The sequence below is a fragment of the Thermothelomyces heterothallicus genome, assembly GCF_042370625.1.
Source record: "Thermothelomyces heterothallicus CBS 202.75 unplaced genomic scaffold P884_scaffold_15, whole genome shotgun sequence".
Lineage (NCBI taxonomy): Eukaryota > Fungi > Ascomycota > Sordariomycetes > Sordariales > Chaetomiaceae > Thermothelomyces > Thermothelomyces heterothallicus.
Window position 1 is genome coordinate 150800 of NW_027192576.1, and position 17801 is coordinate 168600.

At 57.4% G+C, this 17801-nt stretch overlaps 4 protein-coding genes across 4 annotated transcripts; 3 read left to right on the forward strand and 1 right to left on the reverse strand.

The window, feature by feature from the left end:
• Nucleotides 1–829: 829 nt before the first annotated feature.
• P884DRAFT_203020 (SET1-like protein) lies at nucleotides 830–4847 on the forward strand (the record flags this gene model as incomplete). The annotated part of the gene is made up of 3 exons (XM_069438472.1): nucleotides 830–1486; nucleotides 1569–4656; nucleotides 4744–4847. 3 exons carry the CDS (start codon nucleotides 830–832, stop codon nucleotides 4845–4847), a joined length of 3849 nt encoding a protein of 1282 aa, XP_069296550.1.
• Nucleotides 4848–6640: 1793 nt separating this feature from the next.
• Nucleotides 6641–9111, forward strand: P884DRAFT_278460 (ATP synthase alpha/beta family, nucleotide-binding domain-containing protein; the record flags this gene model as incomplete). The annotated part of the gene is made up of 8 exons (XM_069443181.1): nucleotides 6641–6649; nucleotides 6736–6772; nucleotides 6839–6860; nucleotides 6933–6981; nucleotides 7040–7124; nucleotides 7251–7866; nucleotides 8041–8989; nucleotides 9055–9111. 8 exons carry the CDS (start codon nucleotides 6641–6643, stop codon nucleotides 9109–9111), a joined length of 1824 nt encoding a protein of 607 aa, XP_069296551.1.
• A 675-nt stretch (nucleotides 9112–9786) lies between these two features.
• P884DRAFT_300666 (uncharacterized protein) lies at nucleotides 9787–11719 on the reverse strand (the record flags this gene model as incomplete). Its single annotated transcript, XM_069444792.1, has 2 exons — nucleotides 9787–10003; nucleotides 10083–11719. The coding sequence occupies 2 exons, from the start codon at nucleotides 11717–11719 to the stop codon at nucleotides 9787–9789; spliced, it is 1854 nt and encodes a 617-aa protein (XP_069296552.1).
• A 1138-nt stretch (nucleotides 11720–12857) lies between these two features.
• On the forward strand, nucleotides 12858–16279 carry P884DRAFT_285794 (uncharacterized protein; the record flags this gene model as incomplete). The annotated part of the gene is made up of 5 exons (XM_069443787.1): nucleotides 12858–13089; nucleotides 13149–13236; nucleotides 13293–13330; nucleotides 13436–14191; nucleotides 14264–16279. Exons 1-5 carry the CDS (start codon nucleotides 12976–12978, stop codon nucleotides 16277–16279), a joined length of 3012 nt encoding a protein of 1003 aa, XP_069296553.1. The 5' UTR covers nucleotides 12858–12975.
• Between the last annotated feature and the right edge of the window lie 1522 nt (nucleotides 16280–17801).

A 17801-nucleotide genomic window follows, 5' to 3' on the forward strand; every position in this document is an offset into this window, starting at 1 on the left:
ATATTTTTAAGCTTTTTAGAGCCTAGTTTATAATTAAACTATTTATAGCTATTTAAGGCTATTATTGCGATAGTAATTGAACTTGATGGCACCTTTTATAAAGACGTAATTATATAGGAAATTTGGTGGCGATGTGTCTAGCTATATTGGCATGTCTAGGGGTTTTAGCCCCACCTGTCAGGAGACAGGTGGTAGTCCTGAACTAATTAGTTAGCAACTAACCACCGGGTATATATATATAGTATGTTGTTGGCGAAGGTAGTGTAGTGTAAGGTAACGTACCTTGTGGAATCGTCAAGATGCCGTAACAAGACACAAGCCCCTCATTGGGTGACGCAAGCTCCCCCAGCCTCCTTTTCATTCAAGCCACTGCACAGAAGCATTGAATGGCGCCCGGGCCACCTTGGCACTGGCAACGCCAACCCAAGTTGGGTTTAGCGATACAATGGCAAGTCGCGACTTCACAACTTCAATCAAGGCCGGCAGATACGCTCAATCTTTGATTTGGGCTCTTGGAGCCTCTTTTCTCTGAACAGACCAAAGAAGTGACGATTGTCGCGCACATCCCCACCGCATTGTGGCGCCTTTCCCCTTCTCTTTTCTAACGCTCAGCCGCTTCTGCGACCGCTCTTAACCCACGGCGCAGCCCTGCGACGGGGCCGCTTTGCTTGTCGGCAGAAGCCTTGTCGCGTGCACGGCACATGAATCGTCCTGCACCCACCGCAGTCCAGATCTGTCGACCCCCAATGTATCGGGACTCCTGTCATCACCGGAACTAGAAACCATGGTTGGAGGATACTGGGAGCGGTACTAGTCACCCCTTCTCGCCATGACTCGTCCAGCTGGTGCGAGTTTCGCCCAGTTTTTCCCTGACGCGCCCCGGGAACGCGAGAGGGCGAGAATGAAAGCGCAGGAATCCCCGTCGGCTCACCCTGGCGAAGCCAATGAACAGCGCGCCCCCCTCAACCCTTCGGCGTCTTCTCATAGTGACGAAGGGCCTCGTACTGGCTTCGCATCGAGATCCCACCTCAATGGCACCGGTCCTCATACTGCACACCCTCCGACGGAAGACATCGAGTCGCTCACCGGAGATGCGATCAACACCGGCGGGTCGGCCAGCTCCCATACCAGCGCAAGCTCCTCGGTCTTTAGTGCTGCGGCGCGGCCGAGCGCACCGGACGCTGTGAAACTCCCAAATACCCAACCCACCCCGCCTACCGCCATCACCTCACCGTCGTCATACCTATCTACAACTGTCCCTGCCAAGGCGCAGCCGACCGCTCCTTGCCGTGCCGACGGAGTAGAGGGACCCGCACCGATGCCTAGCGGATCTGTCCCTGACGCCCCGGCTATCGAACGCGTGCCTGCACGAGACCCCTCACGCTCGATCAAATGCGTAAAGCGCACGTATGATCCTCTTCTGGATACATCGCTTTCCAGCTCCGAGAAGAGAAAGGCGAAACCGATATACAAAGAGTTTGGATTGGTATGTACATATGCTTGATAATCTCACACTGAGGGGGGAGCGTCATCTCGATTCTGAGTCAGTTGGCTAATGCTGTGCATAGGACGACGAAGATGACGCTCCCCCCTCAGATCCCCGCCTAGCAAAAGGCGGTCGGCTCAACTACATCAATGTCGACTTCCACCTTCCGAAGGCCCGGTTGCGCCATGCACCCTACAATCTCAAGCCGTACAAGTATGATCCGAAGACGTCTTGCGGGCCTGGGCCTCCCACCCAGATCGTCGTCACCGGGTTCAACCCCCTGATTGCGTTCTCCAAGGTTACTGCCATCTTTGCCTCTTTTGGCGAGATCGCCGAGAGTAGCAACAAGATGCACCCAGACACCGGGAGTTACCTAGGTTTCGCTACCTTTCGTTATCGGGATTCGAAACCACACCGCTCGCGTCCGTTCCCGATCTCCGCAGCCGACGCAGCGCAGCGCGCCATTCGAGCCATGCACGGGAAGCGGATAGAGGCCAACACAGTCCGTGTCGAGTACGATCCGGAGGGCAAGAAGAGCTCCCGCATGCTTGAGGAGGCCCTGAAGAAGGAAAATGAGGCGTCGCACAATGCGGCCGAGCCGAAGATTCCCACGGGCCCAAAACCCAAAGACATCATTCCCGGCCCCCCTCCGACCGCGCCCAAGGGCCCTGCGGCGCACCGTGGCAGCCTAATCAATGTCCAGGGAGTCTGGGTGCCGAAGCCGAGGCTGGATACGATCATCGAAACTGAACCCATCGCGAATCAACTCAAGCACGACCCGTACATATTCGTAGCCCACGAGCATGTCCCCGTCATGCCGACCACCGTGGCCCACATGAAGCGGCGTCTTAAAACGTTCATGTTTGAGGACATCCGGGCGGACAGGACGGGCTATTATATCATCTTTCGCGATTCGGGATTCGGCCGCTCCGAGGCCGAACGATGCTTCCGGTCAGCGAACCACACCACTTTCTTTACCTACACCATGGTCATGGACCTCCACGTCCACGGAACCCTCGGCAAGGCGTCTCGTCCCGTCGATACTCGGCGGCGTAGTCGCACCCCAGACCGGAGACACGGTGAGGACACCCGATCGTATCGTGAACATGATCGCAGCAGGCGCGAAGAAGAGCGGGCCAGGCGCGAGGAAGAGCGGGCAAGGCGCGAGGAACAAGACCGTCGCCGGCGGGAGGAAGAAGCGGACCTCGAGGAGGAGAAGCGACAGCGGGCCAAAAACTTTGACCCGGTGCTGGAGGCCACCGACGTGGTTCTGCGCGAGATGAAGGAACAGCTGATCAAACACATCCGTACCAAGATCGCGGCACCGGCGCTCTTCAACTTCCTCGATCCTGTCAATCACATAGCCAAGCGGCGCCAGCTAAACCTCGAAGACCCCCAGAACGCCGGACTTCCCCCCATCGTGCTTGATGACTTCGAGGACAGGTCTCCGGTTGGGACTCCGAATTCCAGGGCAGATCCCATAGAACGGCGAACCGCCCGTCTCGACGTGTCCACCCTGCCTCGTATCCGCAAGGTCAAGAATGCCGGACTGAATGCGCGAAAGCACGGCTTCAACGACCCATTTGCGCGGAATCGGCCCGCCGCCAGGCGCACAGCCTTCCGGTCTCTGCATTACCGGCTGAGGAGCGACAGCGAGGGCGAGTCCGATGACGAAGCTGAGAATGCGACGCCGTTCGGCAGAGACACGGAAGAACCCGAGTCTCGACCTCGGAGCCGGATGAGCTCAGATTTCGAGGCCGAAAAAGACGAGTTTGCAACCTGGGGACCTGGCGAGGATGACTCCATGACGGAGGCCAGCTTTGCGCTGGGCGATGGCTCCGGGCTACCCAAGAAGCGGAAGCTTGACCTTCAGGTCGAAACGGCCATCAAACGGCAGAAGAAGACAGACGAGGAGCTGTTCGGAATCACCATTGACCGTATCGAGACCGAGTTTCCGTCGAGGGAAGCCTCCGAAGACACCTTGGTTCGCGATGCCGAGGCTGCTGAGGAGAAGGACACCGACGGCTCCCGATTGCCGACACCTTTACCTCAAGGAGCCAAGGCCAAGAAGAAGGCGCCCGCCAAGCCAAAAAGGAAGTCCAAGAAGCAGCTTTTTGAGGAGAGGGAAGCCCTCAAACGGCAGCAGCAGGAGATATACGAGAGGGAGGCGGAGGCTCGGCGGTCGGAAGATGTGGACGAGGCCAAACCGACGCCCGAGTCGGAGGCTGAGCTCAAGAAACCCGGAACGGAAAAAGAGAAGGCAGATCTGGACGAGAATCTGTATCCAGCAGAGAAAGTTTCGGCTCTCGAGCTTCCACAGGATTTCCGGCTCGATGTGGCAACGTTGGAGGAGCTGGCGCTCGGGGAGGCCGATCAGCCAGATCTAGCGAAGCTCCAAAAGAAGTTTGGTCGTGGGAAGCTCGAAGACCCTGAGCTGTGGTTGTGGAGGCGGAACCGCATCCGGGAGCTGAACTCGGCCGACGGGACCTCGAAAAATCCGGTTCGCATTGAGGGCTACTATGTCCCGAACCCCAGTGGCTGCGCTCGAACCGAAGGAGTCAAGAAGATTCTCAACTCGGAGAAGTCCAAGTACCTCCCCCATCATCTCAAAGTCAAGAAGGCCAGGGAGGAGCGTCAGGCGCAGAACGGCAAGAGCGCAAAAGATTCCGTTCTGGCCGCGGCCGAGGCCGCCCGACTGGCAGCCGAGAGCCTTGTCGCCAAGGGCAACTCGCGCGCCAACCGTGCAAACAACCGCCGGTTCGTCGCCGACCTGAATGACCAGAGAAAGACGCTCGGCCAGGATTCGGACGTCTTGCGGTTCAACCAGCTCAAGAAGCGGAAGAAGCCGGTCAAGTTCGCGCGATCGGCGATCCACAACTGGGGCCTATACGCGATGGAGAACATCCCCAAGGACGACATGATCATCGAGTACGTGGGTGAGGAGGTTCGGCAGCAAATCGCCGAGCTTCGGGAGCACAGGTACCTCAAGAGCGGCATTGGCAGCAGTTATCTCTTCCGAATCGACGACAACACCGTCATCGACGCGACCAAGAAGGGCGGCATCGCGCGGTTTATCAACCATAGCTGCATGCCCAACTGCACGGCCAAGATCATCAAGGTGGAAGGCAGCAAGCGGATCGTCATCTACGCGCTCCGAGACATTGCGCAGAGTAAGTTTCCGACCCGCCCCTCCCATCTTGGGTGCATTTTTTTGTCATATTGGACACGTCGGCTGACACCAATCATCAATCGAACAGACGAGGAGTTGACGTACGACTACAAGTTCGAGCGCGAGCTTGGCAGTACAGACCGCATCCCCTGCCTGTGCGGGACGGCCGCGTGCAAGGGCTTCCTCAACTGAGTGCCGGGACAGTTCCTGCCAGCCATACATACCTGCCTTAGAACCTGTAATGTTTGCCTGTTTGGTGTTACTACTACTACACACTTCACGGGGCCACCTTGTTTGGCGGCTTGCGACGACCTTGGGAGCCCTGGGGTTGGGAAAGCCCTTACGATGTGTGTTCGGCCGCACGCCGGATCAGGTCTCGGCGAGCTTGCAAGGCGTCCTGGGCCAGCGACCGTGGCCCGGAAAGAGTACCGGGCGTTTCAAGTAATTTACACTGCCCTGGCTCCGATTTGATCAGCGGAGTATCCGCAGCACAATTTTACCGCGTAGTCTTTTCCACATGTCTGGTTGATGGTTGTTGTGCTTGGATTGAGAAACCAGGCACCTCTCACCTGGGTGGGCTGTCGAGCGACTGATGAACCCCTATGTACGTGGCGTTGGTGGACGGGGGAAAAAGAAACGAGAGAGTTGCGTTCGTCGGTCATGTAAAGCATGTTGGTTTGTGTGTGGCTTAGGTGGCTGGCCTGTAATCCGTACTGGTAGACCGGTCGAGGTGATCTCCATAGCATCTTTTTCTGATAGACTCGGCAAAGGTGAAAATCGCCTTGGACGTTTAGTCAGTCCGTCCTTGTCTGAATGGTCTAACTCTTGGGCTAATTAAAGAACGGACCGTCTACTCAACGAAGAATCCCGAGCGCGTTCTTCCCGTGAGACTGCGCGAGAGCGTCCGACATTGAAGCCCAGGCCTCGCAGGCATCAACGTTGGCAGGCATCAAGCCTTCGTCGTTGAACCAACGATGCGGCACAGACTCGGCTTCGGTTCAAGCCACTCCGTTCCTGCGTTGTTTCGCTTGCCGAGAACCGATGGCAAGAGTAGCAGCCGAATGCTTCCCTACATAACTAGGACCTAGGTAGGTAGGGAAGCGACCGACCTTGGTCTGCCCTGGTAAGGTAGGTACTTACTTCACTTAGTACCTCCCTACCTTAGAAAGTGATGCAAGTATAGTCCGTAAGTTATTCCGCATTTGCTAATGGTAGCGAATGCGTGCAGTTTCGTACATGTAATAATGAGGGTTCAGAGAATAAATACCCTACTTACGCTACATACCTACTAACTACCTAAGGTAGGTAGGCAGGTAGGTACCTACAATGGTACTGTGCTTTAACTACTTCCCCTGCCCAGAAACCACTCAAAAACGTCCGGAGCGGGACCAGCGCCATTGGAACCGAAAGACAGTGCGTATGTAGTTACGCCCCCGCCTCTTCAGCAATCCGTTTCCAGGATCCTATTGAACCGGGCCCCGTTGGCTGATGGCGCATGCAAACCTGGATGGGTGCTACTGATTCGGCCGTCACTCTGCTATCGCACTTCGCGCGCGGATTAATCGGTGCCTTGAATGCAGGTGGGATTGCGGCCGCGTTTAAGGGCGCGGCCGTCGCTGGTTGACCTGTTGGTTCGAGCTGGAGGCGGCGCTGGTAGCCAGTCTCGGTCGGCGGGCGACCCGCCGCCCACAGCACCCGCAAAAGGAACGCCCGCTGCATCATCGCCTCCACTCTTCTCGGCGGGCACCGCCCCGGGATCCGACCGGGACCTGGAGCTTCTCGCTGGCGTCCTGGAACAAGCCGCAAACCTCCCACTTCCACCGTCGCCCGACCTACCACCCCTCTGCGCGTCTGCCCCGCCATCGCCGACGCCGACGCCGACGCCCATTCCGAACAGCAACCCTTCGATTGTTATTAACCCTGCACCTGCATCTGCTCCCTCCGACGCCGCTGCCGCTGCCACTGCAATTGCGTCGTCGCCCAGCATGGCCCCTGTAAGCCCCCACGCTGCCTACCTGCCACCCGCATCGTCCGCACTCGACGTGGGCTCACCGCGCTGATACACGGCATCGTCAAACAGTCAAAGACGGACGGCGACAAAGATGGATTCCAAACAGGTATGTCTCGGCAAAGCTTCGAGCGCCCGTGGCGGCTCTGCGGATTTACTGACGGTGCAAAACCAGGCAAGGTCTACTCGGTCTCGGGGTCAGTCCAAGCCAGACCCTCCCGACCACACGGTTCGCCGGCGAAAGCTAACATCAGCCCCCCTCTCTGCAGACCCGTCGTCATCGCCGAGGACATGACCGGCGTTGCCATGTACGAGCTGGTACGGTTTTCGACGAACTCGCCGTACCTTGAGAGTGCGAGGCTAAGTGGTGAAACAGGTGAAAGTGGGCCACCATCAGCTCGTCGGTGAAGTCATTCGCATCAATGGCGACCAAGCGACCATTCAGGTATATGAAGAGACAGGTACGGCCGCCTCCCGACGTTCTGGGCTTAATCAACTTCCCTCCCCCCCCCCCCCCCCCCCAACCCAAACAAAACACACACACACACACACAAAACAAAAGTGCTGACACCGCTCCACGCACACAGCCGGTGTTACAGTTGGCGACCCCGTACTGCGGACCGGCAAGCCCCTGTCCGTTGAGCTCGGTCCCGGTCTCCTAAACAACATCTACGACGGCATCCAACGGCCGCTGGAGAAGATCTCGACCATGGCCAAGAGCATCTACATCCCCAGAGGCATCGTCGCCCCCGCGCTGGACCGCGAGAAGAAGTGGGATTTCACCCCGACCATGAAGGTTGGCGATCATATCTCGGGCGGCGACGTGTGGGGGACCGTTTACGAGAACTCGTTCATTTCGGTCCACAAGATCATGCTTCCCCCGCGGGCTCGCGGCACCATCACCAGGATCGCCGAGAAGGGCAGCTACACAGTCGTCGACAAGCTCCTCGAAGTCGAGTTCGACGGGAAGAGGACCGAATACCCCATGATGCACTCCTGGCCCGTGCGGGTGCCGCGCCCGACCACCGAGAAGTTGTCTGCCGACCAGCCCTTCATCGTCGGTCAGCGCGTGCTCGACGCCCTCTTCCCCTCTGTCCAGGGCGGCACCGTCGCCATCCCGGGCGCTTTCGGCTGCGGCAAGACCGTCATTAGCCAGTCTGTCTCCAAGTTCTCCAACAGCGACGTCATTGTCTACGTTGGTTGGTACGTAAACCAACGACTTTTGTTCTATCCCTTGCCCTTCCGCCCCCCTCCCCCCCCCCAAACCTCTTCTTTCTTCTTCTTCCCTTCTCCTCTCGGCTGTCTCAAGGGAGGACCCTTCGCTTTCTTTATGAGACTGTCTAGACCGAACGGCCTGCTGACCGACCTGATCCCCAGCGGTGAGCGCGGTAACGAGATGGCCGAAGTGTTGAAGGACTTCCCGGAGCTCACTATCGACATCGACGGCCGCAAGGAGCCCATCATGAAGCGCACCACTCTCATCGCCAACACTTCCAACATGCCCGTCGCTGCTCGTGAAGCTTCCATCTATACCGGCATCACGGTGGCTGAGTACTTCCGCGACCAGGGCATGAACGTGGCCATGATGGCCGACTCGTCCTCTCGCTGGGCCGAAGCCCTGAGAGAACTCTCGGGTCGTTTGGGAGAAATGCCGGCGGACCAAGGTTTCCCGGCCTACCTCGGTGCCAAGCTTGCCTCATTCTACGAGCGCGCCGGCAAGGTCCAGGCCCTCGGCAGCCCCGCTCGCGAGGGCAGTGTCAGCATCGTCGGCGCCGTATCCCCGCCCGGTGGTGACTTCTCCGACCCCGTCACGTCCGCCACCCTCAGCATCGTGCAGGTCTTCTGGGGTCTAGACAAGAAGCTCGCCCAGCGCAAGCACTTCCCGTCCATCAACACCTCGATCAGCTACAGCAAGTACAACATGATCCTCGACAAGTGGTACGAGAAGAACCACCCGGAGTTCCCGCGCCTGCGCGACCGTATCCGCCAGCTGCTGTCGGACTCGGAAGAGCTCGACCAGGTGGTGCAGCTGGTCGGCAAGTCGGCCCTGTCGGACCCGGACAAGATCACGCTTGACATGGCGACCCTGATCAAGGATGACTTTTTGCAACAGAACGGCTACTCCGACTACGACCAGTTCTGCCCCATCTGGAAGACCGAGTGGATGATGAAGCTCATGGTGGGCTTCCACGACGAGGCCCAAAAGGCCATCGCCCAGGGCCTCACCTGGGCCAAGGTGCGCGAGGCCACCCAGGAGCTGCAGTCCCAGCTGCGGAGCCTCAAGTTTGAGCTGCCCAGCGAGGGCGAAGAGGTGATTTGCAAGAAGGTCCGTTTTTTCCCTCTTCTTCCCCCCCCCCCGATATGACAAAACGGCACTGACGGGCGCAACAGTATGAGGCGATACAGCAGGCCATGATGGACAAGTTCGCCTCGGTTGTGGACGAGTAAGACGTGTAGAGGCGTGCATACGTGTAGAGTAGGCAAAGGAAGGACAAGAAAGGTTGCTGGATGACATAAAATTGGCATTTTGCATGCTGCATGGCGCGTGCCCGTCTCGTCTAGCTTGTTGTCAGGTCGTCTGCGGCGGTCCCAGTGGGTTTTAGGTGGTCTTGATTTGTCGTTTCCTCCCGCTTGGTTTCCCCTTCCTTGCTGTGTCGCGATCGGTGGTGCATTCATTCGGGAACAATCGTTCGATAGAGCTTGGAGCTATCATTTGAATCTTGTTCGTTCGCCCGCCGGCGAGTCTTGGTCCGCGATGATAGAGGCCGTGCTCCCGAGGCATGTGTATCAGAGAAGCTGGCTGTCATGCATTGTTCGACGTTGTGAATCAGGTGACGATATTGACGTCTCTCATTCATAAGATTCATCTAGTCATTATCATTAATCCTCCTGGATCAACATCCAAATTTGCCGGCCCTCGATCTGACGATACAGAGGGAATAGAACACTGAGCCACCCGTCTGGTCTGTGTGCCGGACTCGTAGACTCGAATTCGTACCAAGCTTCGTCGTACCAACAGCAGCGCTAACCAAACCGGAACCATGAAGCCAACAAGGTTGGATGTCGCATCCAAATCTTATTTCGATCGAAATCTTGTAGACAGAAGAGGACTCGAGCGTTTCTTCAGGCCGTCTTCTCGCGAGCCGCAGCAGCCGCAATCTCTGCGGGAGAAGACAGGCTGCGCTCCCATTCCTTCATGAAATCCACCGCTGACCGCTTGATGTTGCTCGGCGACAGCTTGTTCAGCGCCTGGGGCAGCAGGTCCTCGAGCTTGCTCGGGCCGGGGGCTGCCGGGGGGGAAGGAGAGCGCGCGGTACGAGGTTTGGAGGAGCTCTTCTTACTGTGACAGGTAAAGCATCAGTATGCGGGAAGATTAAAAGAAGAATAAAAGAGAGGGCGGGGGGACGGGCGGGGCGTACAGAGTCGCGTTCTCGGTCTCGTCGGCGTCGGCGCCGGCGCGCTTCTCGGGAATGGAGGGAATGATGTCACCGTTTACGGTTGTGCCGCTCCAGCGCGGCGAGGACGTGCTTGGACTATCCCAGTTGGACCAGTCATTGTCGTCGTATGAGTCGACGGTCAGAGGAGTCCAGGAGAAGCGCTTGGTGGGGCGCGTGGTGGCGTCGGTTTTAGAGCGCCGGACGGCGCTGGACCGCGAGGATCCGCGCTCGTCGTTCTCCAGTTGCTCTGTTGTCTCTGACGCCTTTCTTGCCTCGTCAAAGGCGGATTGCACCCGCGGCCGCGAGTTGGCTGAGGCGCGGATGGTGTCCTGATCGCTGCCTCCGGTAGCCGCGGACCTCATGTTGCTGTCCCGGCTTCGCATGTATGTTCCCTGGCCGGTAATGGGCTCGTCACCCACTGTTGCTTGGCGAAGGTCCTCCATGAACGTCCACAGCCCAGTCTTAAGGTCCTCCGCGAGCTGCTTCACTCCGGTCGTCTGTGTTGACCGTGCCGCCGCCCAGGTTGCTCGCTTGGCGAGGTGAGTGGGTGCGGCCGGGGCATAGCGGTTACCGGACCCGAGCTTGCTGCTCCCAGGCTCGTCATCGCTGGAAGAGAAGGTACCGGTTGGCTTCGTCGGAGACAACAGGGACAGAGTCCGCGTGTGGCTCCCGGTGAACACTCGCCTTTTGCTCTTTTCAGGAGCCGGCTGCTGGTTTTGCTGAGTGAGGAGCGCCTTTCTTCTGTCCAGCTCGATGCTGCGTCGGATTGCAGTTTCATCCTGCAATTCCGCTGCGGGCCAAAGGCCGGATAAGGGCTCAACATTTCGCCGATTCGCCCGCTTCTTGTACGCCTCGTGGGTCGCCCATTGCCTTTTCAGCCGTGCAAGGTCAGATTCGGCACGGTTGAGCTCCTCCTTTAGTTCCAGGACGCGGCGTTCCTGCGCTGCTATCGCGGTAATAAAGTCGTTTGGATCAACCGGGGACATCACAGCAGGAGTGTCGAGGGGGGTCGGTGGGAACGCGGATGATGCGGCCGAGGCCGGAGCCGTCCGTGAGGGATAGGCGGTAGCTGGTACAATGGGTAACGTGAGGGATAGCCTGTTTGTGCTCCGAGATGCCGTGGAGGCGGAGCGCACAGAGCGTGTTTCGATGAGGTCGTTCATTTGAGAAGTGGGAGACGACAGAGGATCGTCGGGAAACCGCCGCGGCTTGCTATCGTCCCGGCTACCCCCACGATTCGGGTGGTGCCGCTCCTCGGGGGTGGAGGCACCGTCGCGCATAGTCTGATCCATACTTCGCTGAAGGAGCACCATTTCGTCCATGTCTTTGGATTCCCTCGGATCACGGCGAGATGTCTTGGCTCGCTTCGTTGCAATGTTAATCGTGTCAAAGGAGTGTGAGGTCTTGCGCAGGATCCTTCGCTGGCGACCAGGCCTTGCGAGGGTGGCGAGTGAGCGTCGGGGTAGGCGGTATGTGAGGAGGGCGGCGTGACGACGGGTCGTTCTTCTGGCGACGACAGCAGCCTTGTGGGAATTGGGCGAGTGGGCGTCGCCTGCTTTGAAAAGAGTGTTGGCGCAAGCCGAGACGAAGCAGATGCGCAGCAGGACCGAGGAGGTCATGGGAAAAAGAATGGAGCAATTCAGGCCGAGACAACGGCGGGTGGAAACCTCATCTCTCCCGATTCATGCAGACCCCGGTTGTGATTGGTGAAGGCGCCCCTGACCGCTCGGCTGAGCTAGGGGGTTTTCTGGGGGGAACGGGGTTTGGCTGGATTCGGTCCCCGGTAAGCGTGGGTTCCGTGGGTCCAAGGGCAACGAGGCAACAGGGTCCGTGAGCTCGTCGTTTCGTCGTTTCGTCGTTTCGCTGTTTCGTTTCCTTGCTGATGGTGCGCTTTTGTTGACGATGCTTCCCTGGGCGTTCAGGAAGCGAGGACGGGGCGAGTTTTCGTCAATGCCGCCAGAGGCAGAATGATCGTGATGCGAGAGCTCGCTGTGGAACCACCAGGAGCCGCTCGTAGGGCACTGTGGAGGAAGAATCAGAGTATCGCGGGCATTGCTGCTTCAGCTGCCCGAGGATGACGATCTGAGAGAGTGACACAGGTCGGGGATCGTGTGAAATGTTGCTGTTGTGTAACTAATGTTGCTGGGAAATTCCAGGACTGGAGGCTGGAGGGGGATCTCCAAATAGAAGGAACCGTCATTTCGGCCTGCTCCGCAACTGCCACGACAACCCGCAAGGGCCACCAAAACAGTCGCAAGAGGAAGCTGGCGAGAGACCCACATCTCAAAAGGTGTCTCTCATCTCTTCATCAGTCTTGCATTGCCCCTTTGTTATTACGGAGCAACGCAGGATCAAATAGAGTACCCGGGGAGACATGCAAGGAAATGACCTACGTCGATAACTTAATTGGCTTTGCTAAAATTTTTGATGAGAATCGTGGCCGTTGCCCCTCGAATGGACAAAGGAATCCAAGAAGACCGCGGGAGCTGCAGGTTGTCGCCCGCCCTGAGATCCAGGAGCTCCAAGGTGTACAGATCTGTACACAGTAACTAGCCCGTACACTGTGCCAACGCCATCGCCTCCTCCGAACCTTTGACTGAAACATCACGTGACAGCGCGTTCAGGTCGCGCCTGCCCGGAGCAGAGTGAGAGAGCCGGGAGAAATCGAAGATGGGGGGACCAAGCACTTTCAATGTTGGATGCAGACCAACTTTGACTTTCTCACCCAAAGAATGTACTTTTTTTTCTCATGGTCATCATTCGTTTTCTAGCACTAACTCAGGGAGCAGTCACTAATTGCTAACCTGGCGGCATTGTCTGCCGCCAGGTACCGACGGCGGACTGCATCGACAGTGCGATTGTGGCGCCTTTGAAAATGCCGCCCAAAACTTCACCGCAAACCGAGGAATCCGTGCTAAACGGGGCCAATGAGTCGCAAGACACCCTGTTGGTGGCGCATAGGCTCATGATGGACTTCGGTGTCGGCCTGGTAAGGACGGTTTCAGCACCCGGGAACTTGGCCACGCTGATGATGATTGGACGCTGTAGAGGAGCAGCTCTCCTGCACCAGTAGAAGCGATATCCCTCCCTTCTCCCAGTCGAAGCTGCCCTCCCAGCGACGCAGCCAGGAAGAGCAGTAAGTCCGATTTTGAGGTTTGCTTCCTTTCGCATCTTCTTAACTTTAATGCCTAGGTCCGGAGCCGTTTCGGTTCCGCGCCGATACGGAAGAGGTGAGTTACTTCACACGGGTTTGACCTGGTCCAACTAGACGAAACCACCCCTGCCTCGACCTGCGCCTGTGTCGAATCATGGATGCACTGACCAGCTCCCATCAGACGCGGGGTACGCGCTTCGAAATCACCGAGCAACGTCGGCGTTCGTCGGTGCCAGAGTCCCAAGACCTTGGTCTTCCAAAGGGTGTTTTGCGTGCTCATGTCCGACCAGACTGGGATGCTCAGAATGAGAGCGACGTTGCGGGCGACCTGAACCTCCCTGACACCTTTCCCGTTTCGGCCGCGATTGACGGAGTGTCGCGGAGGAGGATCATGGACTCGACCCAGGCCTCCACTCAATCAAACGCTGGCCGCAGCTACGACAAGTATTACCAGCCTCTATCGCAAGGTCACGTAGCGCCCAAGGAACCGGAACCCCCCAAGAGGAATTCCCCGGAACCACGTGACGTGGATGGCGAAGACACTGGTCTGACGTTCGATTTTGCCAACACCGTTGTTACCGCTAAGGCCGTCTCCCCGGCTCAGGACGACTCTGGGCTTGTGCAATTTGGCAATCTTGCCCACTCCCAGCATGCAACTTCGCAGAAAACAGAGTCCCCAGCCCAAGATCTGCCGGAAACTCCGGCACCGCCTCAGAATCCGTTTCGGCACAACCGATCCGAGCTTCTTCCAACATCACAACTATTTCGAGGGACGCAATCCTCGTCTCCAGTTAAGCATGCCAGCCCTACGTCGTCACGACCCTCGCCGATTGACTTCCCTGGCAATACAATCTCTCCGAAGCCCGTCGTGTCATCACCATTGAAGGCTCGTGGCCTGCGTTCTTCACCCACCAACGATATCCTATCAAGCCCGGATGTTCTTCCGGGCACCCTTTCTTCAAGGTTAAACGACAGAGCTAGCAGCCCGGAGAATACCTCCTCGGCCGAGAATCCCGTTGTCCCAGAGTCCTCTCACGATGGGCTTGCCAGCAAGTGGTCGGGTCACCAACCGATGACTTCATATGAGCCAATGCACAAGTCTCAAGAGCGGCGGTCAATACCCGTGACTGGGACCGACTTTGTGAGTTCTGAGGACGAGGACTCGCACGACTCCATATTGAGACGGAGAAGAGCAAAGCATAAAAAGGAAGCAGCTCTGAGGCAACTGACTGCCATTACCTTCCCGCGACCGACGAAGCCGGAGGACGTAGAGGTCCCCGCGACAAGTCAACGTAGGCGAACAAGTCAGGCGGAGCCATATGTCGTCCGATCTTATGACCATGAGCCGATAACTCAGGGCTCCGAAACCACCGAAGCCCAGACAATGTCTCGGCAGAATCGTCCGCAGCCTGTGAAGAATCAGCCTCAGGTGGACGAAGACTCGACTCTGTCGGACGTAGAAGATGAGGCAGTTTCCGCTAGCAATCCGATACCGAGCATGCTCCTTGAGCGTACACAAACGTCAACCATGTCGGGCCCTCTAGCTGCCCAAGGCGCCGACAACGAAGGCACGTCTAACGGAGACGCCATCCCGGAGACGAGTCCAACCGGCAAAATCCTCAACACCCTCCCGGCGATAGCACCGTCCAGCGAACTTGCTCCGTCAGCAGTCGGGTCGACAGGAGATTTTCAGTCCTCTCCGCCAGTGTTCAGCACGAGGTCCCGAAAGGGCAATGGCGGAAGACGGTACCCAAGAGTGCCAAGTTCATCCTCGACTCTTAGTGATCTAACATCAACACCTCAGCTTCCGTCTAGCAATTACCTTGGGAGTGCGAGCACTGCTCCGCCGGATTCTCCAACAGGGTCTATCATAGCGGCCAGCTCTTCCCCAGCCGCTGCTCAGACAAAGAGACGCGATGCGCGAGGGCGACTGCCAGTAATCAAAACAGGTTCAACCGAAAGCCTCAGACAGGCGGCGAGGGTAACTCGGAGGGGTTCTAATTCGACTGATGAACTTGCGCGATCGATATCCGGAACGCCGACGTTCGAGCAAAGCTTGCGCGTGTCTCGGATGTCTACGTCCAGATCAGCATCGCGGTCGGGAGGCGGTGTCATGAAACCGCCGACCATGCGAGACCAAAAATTGTTTGACAATATGGCGTTCGCCATATCATTTCAATCAAGAAAGCCCGGCGAGAGCAACGATCAATACAAATCCCGGGTGGACTTCTCAATCGCGATCCAAAGACGGATCAAACAAGCCGGCGGCAGGATCCTGGAACATGGCTTCGACGAGCTTTTTGAACCCTTGTCCTTGGAGACTCCATCCAGCAGCCCTGCGTCAACGGCTGACGCAAAAACAGAGATCAGCCTCACCCCCGAGGGCCGTACGACGGGATTCACCGCCCTGATAGCTGACGGGCATTCTCGCAAGGTCAAGTACATGCAAGCACTGGCCCTCGGATTGCCGTGTATTGCAGCCCGCTGGGTCACGACTTGTCTCGAGAGGAACGAGCTTGTCGACTGGACGCCCTACCTCCTCTGCGCCGGCCAGTCGGCCTTCCTCGGTGACGCCATCCGGTCTAGAAGCCTCTCGCCGTACGACGCTTCAACGGCAAGCCTCGCCGATATCATTGGGCAGCGCGAGAAGCTGCTAGAGGGAAGCAGGATCCTCGCCGTGGTGAAGAAGTCCCTGGAGGAGAGAAAGATGGCCTATGTCTTCTTGGCGCGGGTGTTGGGCGCGTCCTTAACGAGGGTCCATAGTGTCGAGCAGGCAAGGGCAGAAATAAAAGCCGCCGATGAAGGCGGGCAGCCGTTTGACTGGGTGTACGTGGATGGAAAACCAGATGAGGAGGCGCTATTTGCTAGAGGGTCAGTGGGCGGCAAGAAGAGGAAGAGGGCGGGATCGGTAGCAAGTTCGGCCGTACAGCCTCCCATGAAGAGGATTCGAACGCTTAGCGATGAGTTGGTGATACAAAGTCTTATTTTGGGAAGGCTTATTGAGGAGGGAGAGATGAATAGCTAAGTGGGAATGTGGGCTTACGTCGGTACATGTCAAGGAAAGGAGGCTCTGGGGCGTGGAATTGGGAGTCAGCACGGCGAGTTGGGATATCACGATGTGGGCGGGCAGGCTTCGCATGTATGAGTAAGACGACTGGAAGGAAGCGGAATCCGAGGATACGACAAGCGGCGTTATTTAGGTACAGTTTTGCCAAAGGAACATGCACTCTTGGTTCAGAGGAATCTGATTCATCAAGCCACTGCGGGACACCTCTACAGGCAAAGCGCCCCCGTAGGTGGACACTAGGGCACAGCCGCTGGGTCATCTGAAACCCAAGAGACGGGAACAACGGCCGGATCTATAGGAGAGTGCCGGACGAACGTCATATCGCGCATGTGCACCGAAGCTCAAAATCCTTTACACCGTCCTAGCAATCGTGAAGAGAATCCAACAATCGGTTCGATAAAACCAACCCTCCTCGACTTACTCGTTCCATCAGAATCACGAAGGAACAGTATGCCTCTCATGTCTCGCCATGATCACTCATCGGACTGAGTCTGAGGCGTCTGAGACGTCTGAGACCGCCGGCACAAGCGAGGCAAAGCTCGAACTCGGTTTCGCCGACTCACGCTGACAGCAAGCCGGTCACGGTGTCGATGCTGCTACAGATAGGGTTTGAAACCTGGTTCGTTTGTGGCCCAGGCTCCCGACACCAGCTGCAGTTCACTCAGCTCTGGTTGTGATGCTAGTGGTTGTGATGCTGCCGGTGATGATGGTGGTGCGGCGACAGGATATGGCCCTCTCCTCGGTGTTCTTACCGTCTTTGGGGGGGGGGGTAGTGTGATTCTGGAGCAGCATACTCTCCAAGCAGAGTGCGATGCTCGGTTCTTGCAATCTGAATTGGTTCCGGCATTCCATATGGCCAGAAGGCGCTCTTCGGTTCCTCGCTGTCCACATGGCGAGAAACCATCGTTTTTTAAACAACCGGCTGTTCGAGGGCTCCTGAGAAGCCACAAGGGAACCCAGAAGATGAGACGTTTAAATATTTCCGTTAGAACTGCGGAATACAGACAAGGACAAAACAACCCTCTGTCTACGTCCACGCTGGATGACCAATACATTGGAGAACACAGTGTGTCCACATGCCGGTAATGTGGCCCTCCATTGCTTTCCCTCGACCTCGGGAGGATGTACGAAGTATCTCAAGTCGCAACTCCCAGCCGCGCCACGCCCAGTGCTTGTGGCAATGCATCCCGTCCCCCTCTCCCTCCCCAACAGCTGGATCTTGTCCATCTCTGCCGTTTCGCATAGTTACAAGGGGAAAACATAACGAGAGATGAGTCTCGAACGATTCTCTAAATCCTTCCTAGGGTTGGCAATGATAATCAGGTCTGTCTGACCCTGTGTGAAAATGCCTCGTCCGACTCGATTTGGTAGTGTCGGTGATTGAGTTTGCCTGGATGTTCGGAGCTCCTCGCTCTGAGGAAACCGCAGGGATGTCCGGCTGTGGGTTCCCTTGGCAACGCGGCAAAATCCTCATTATTGG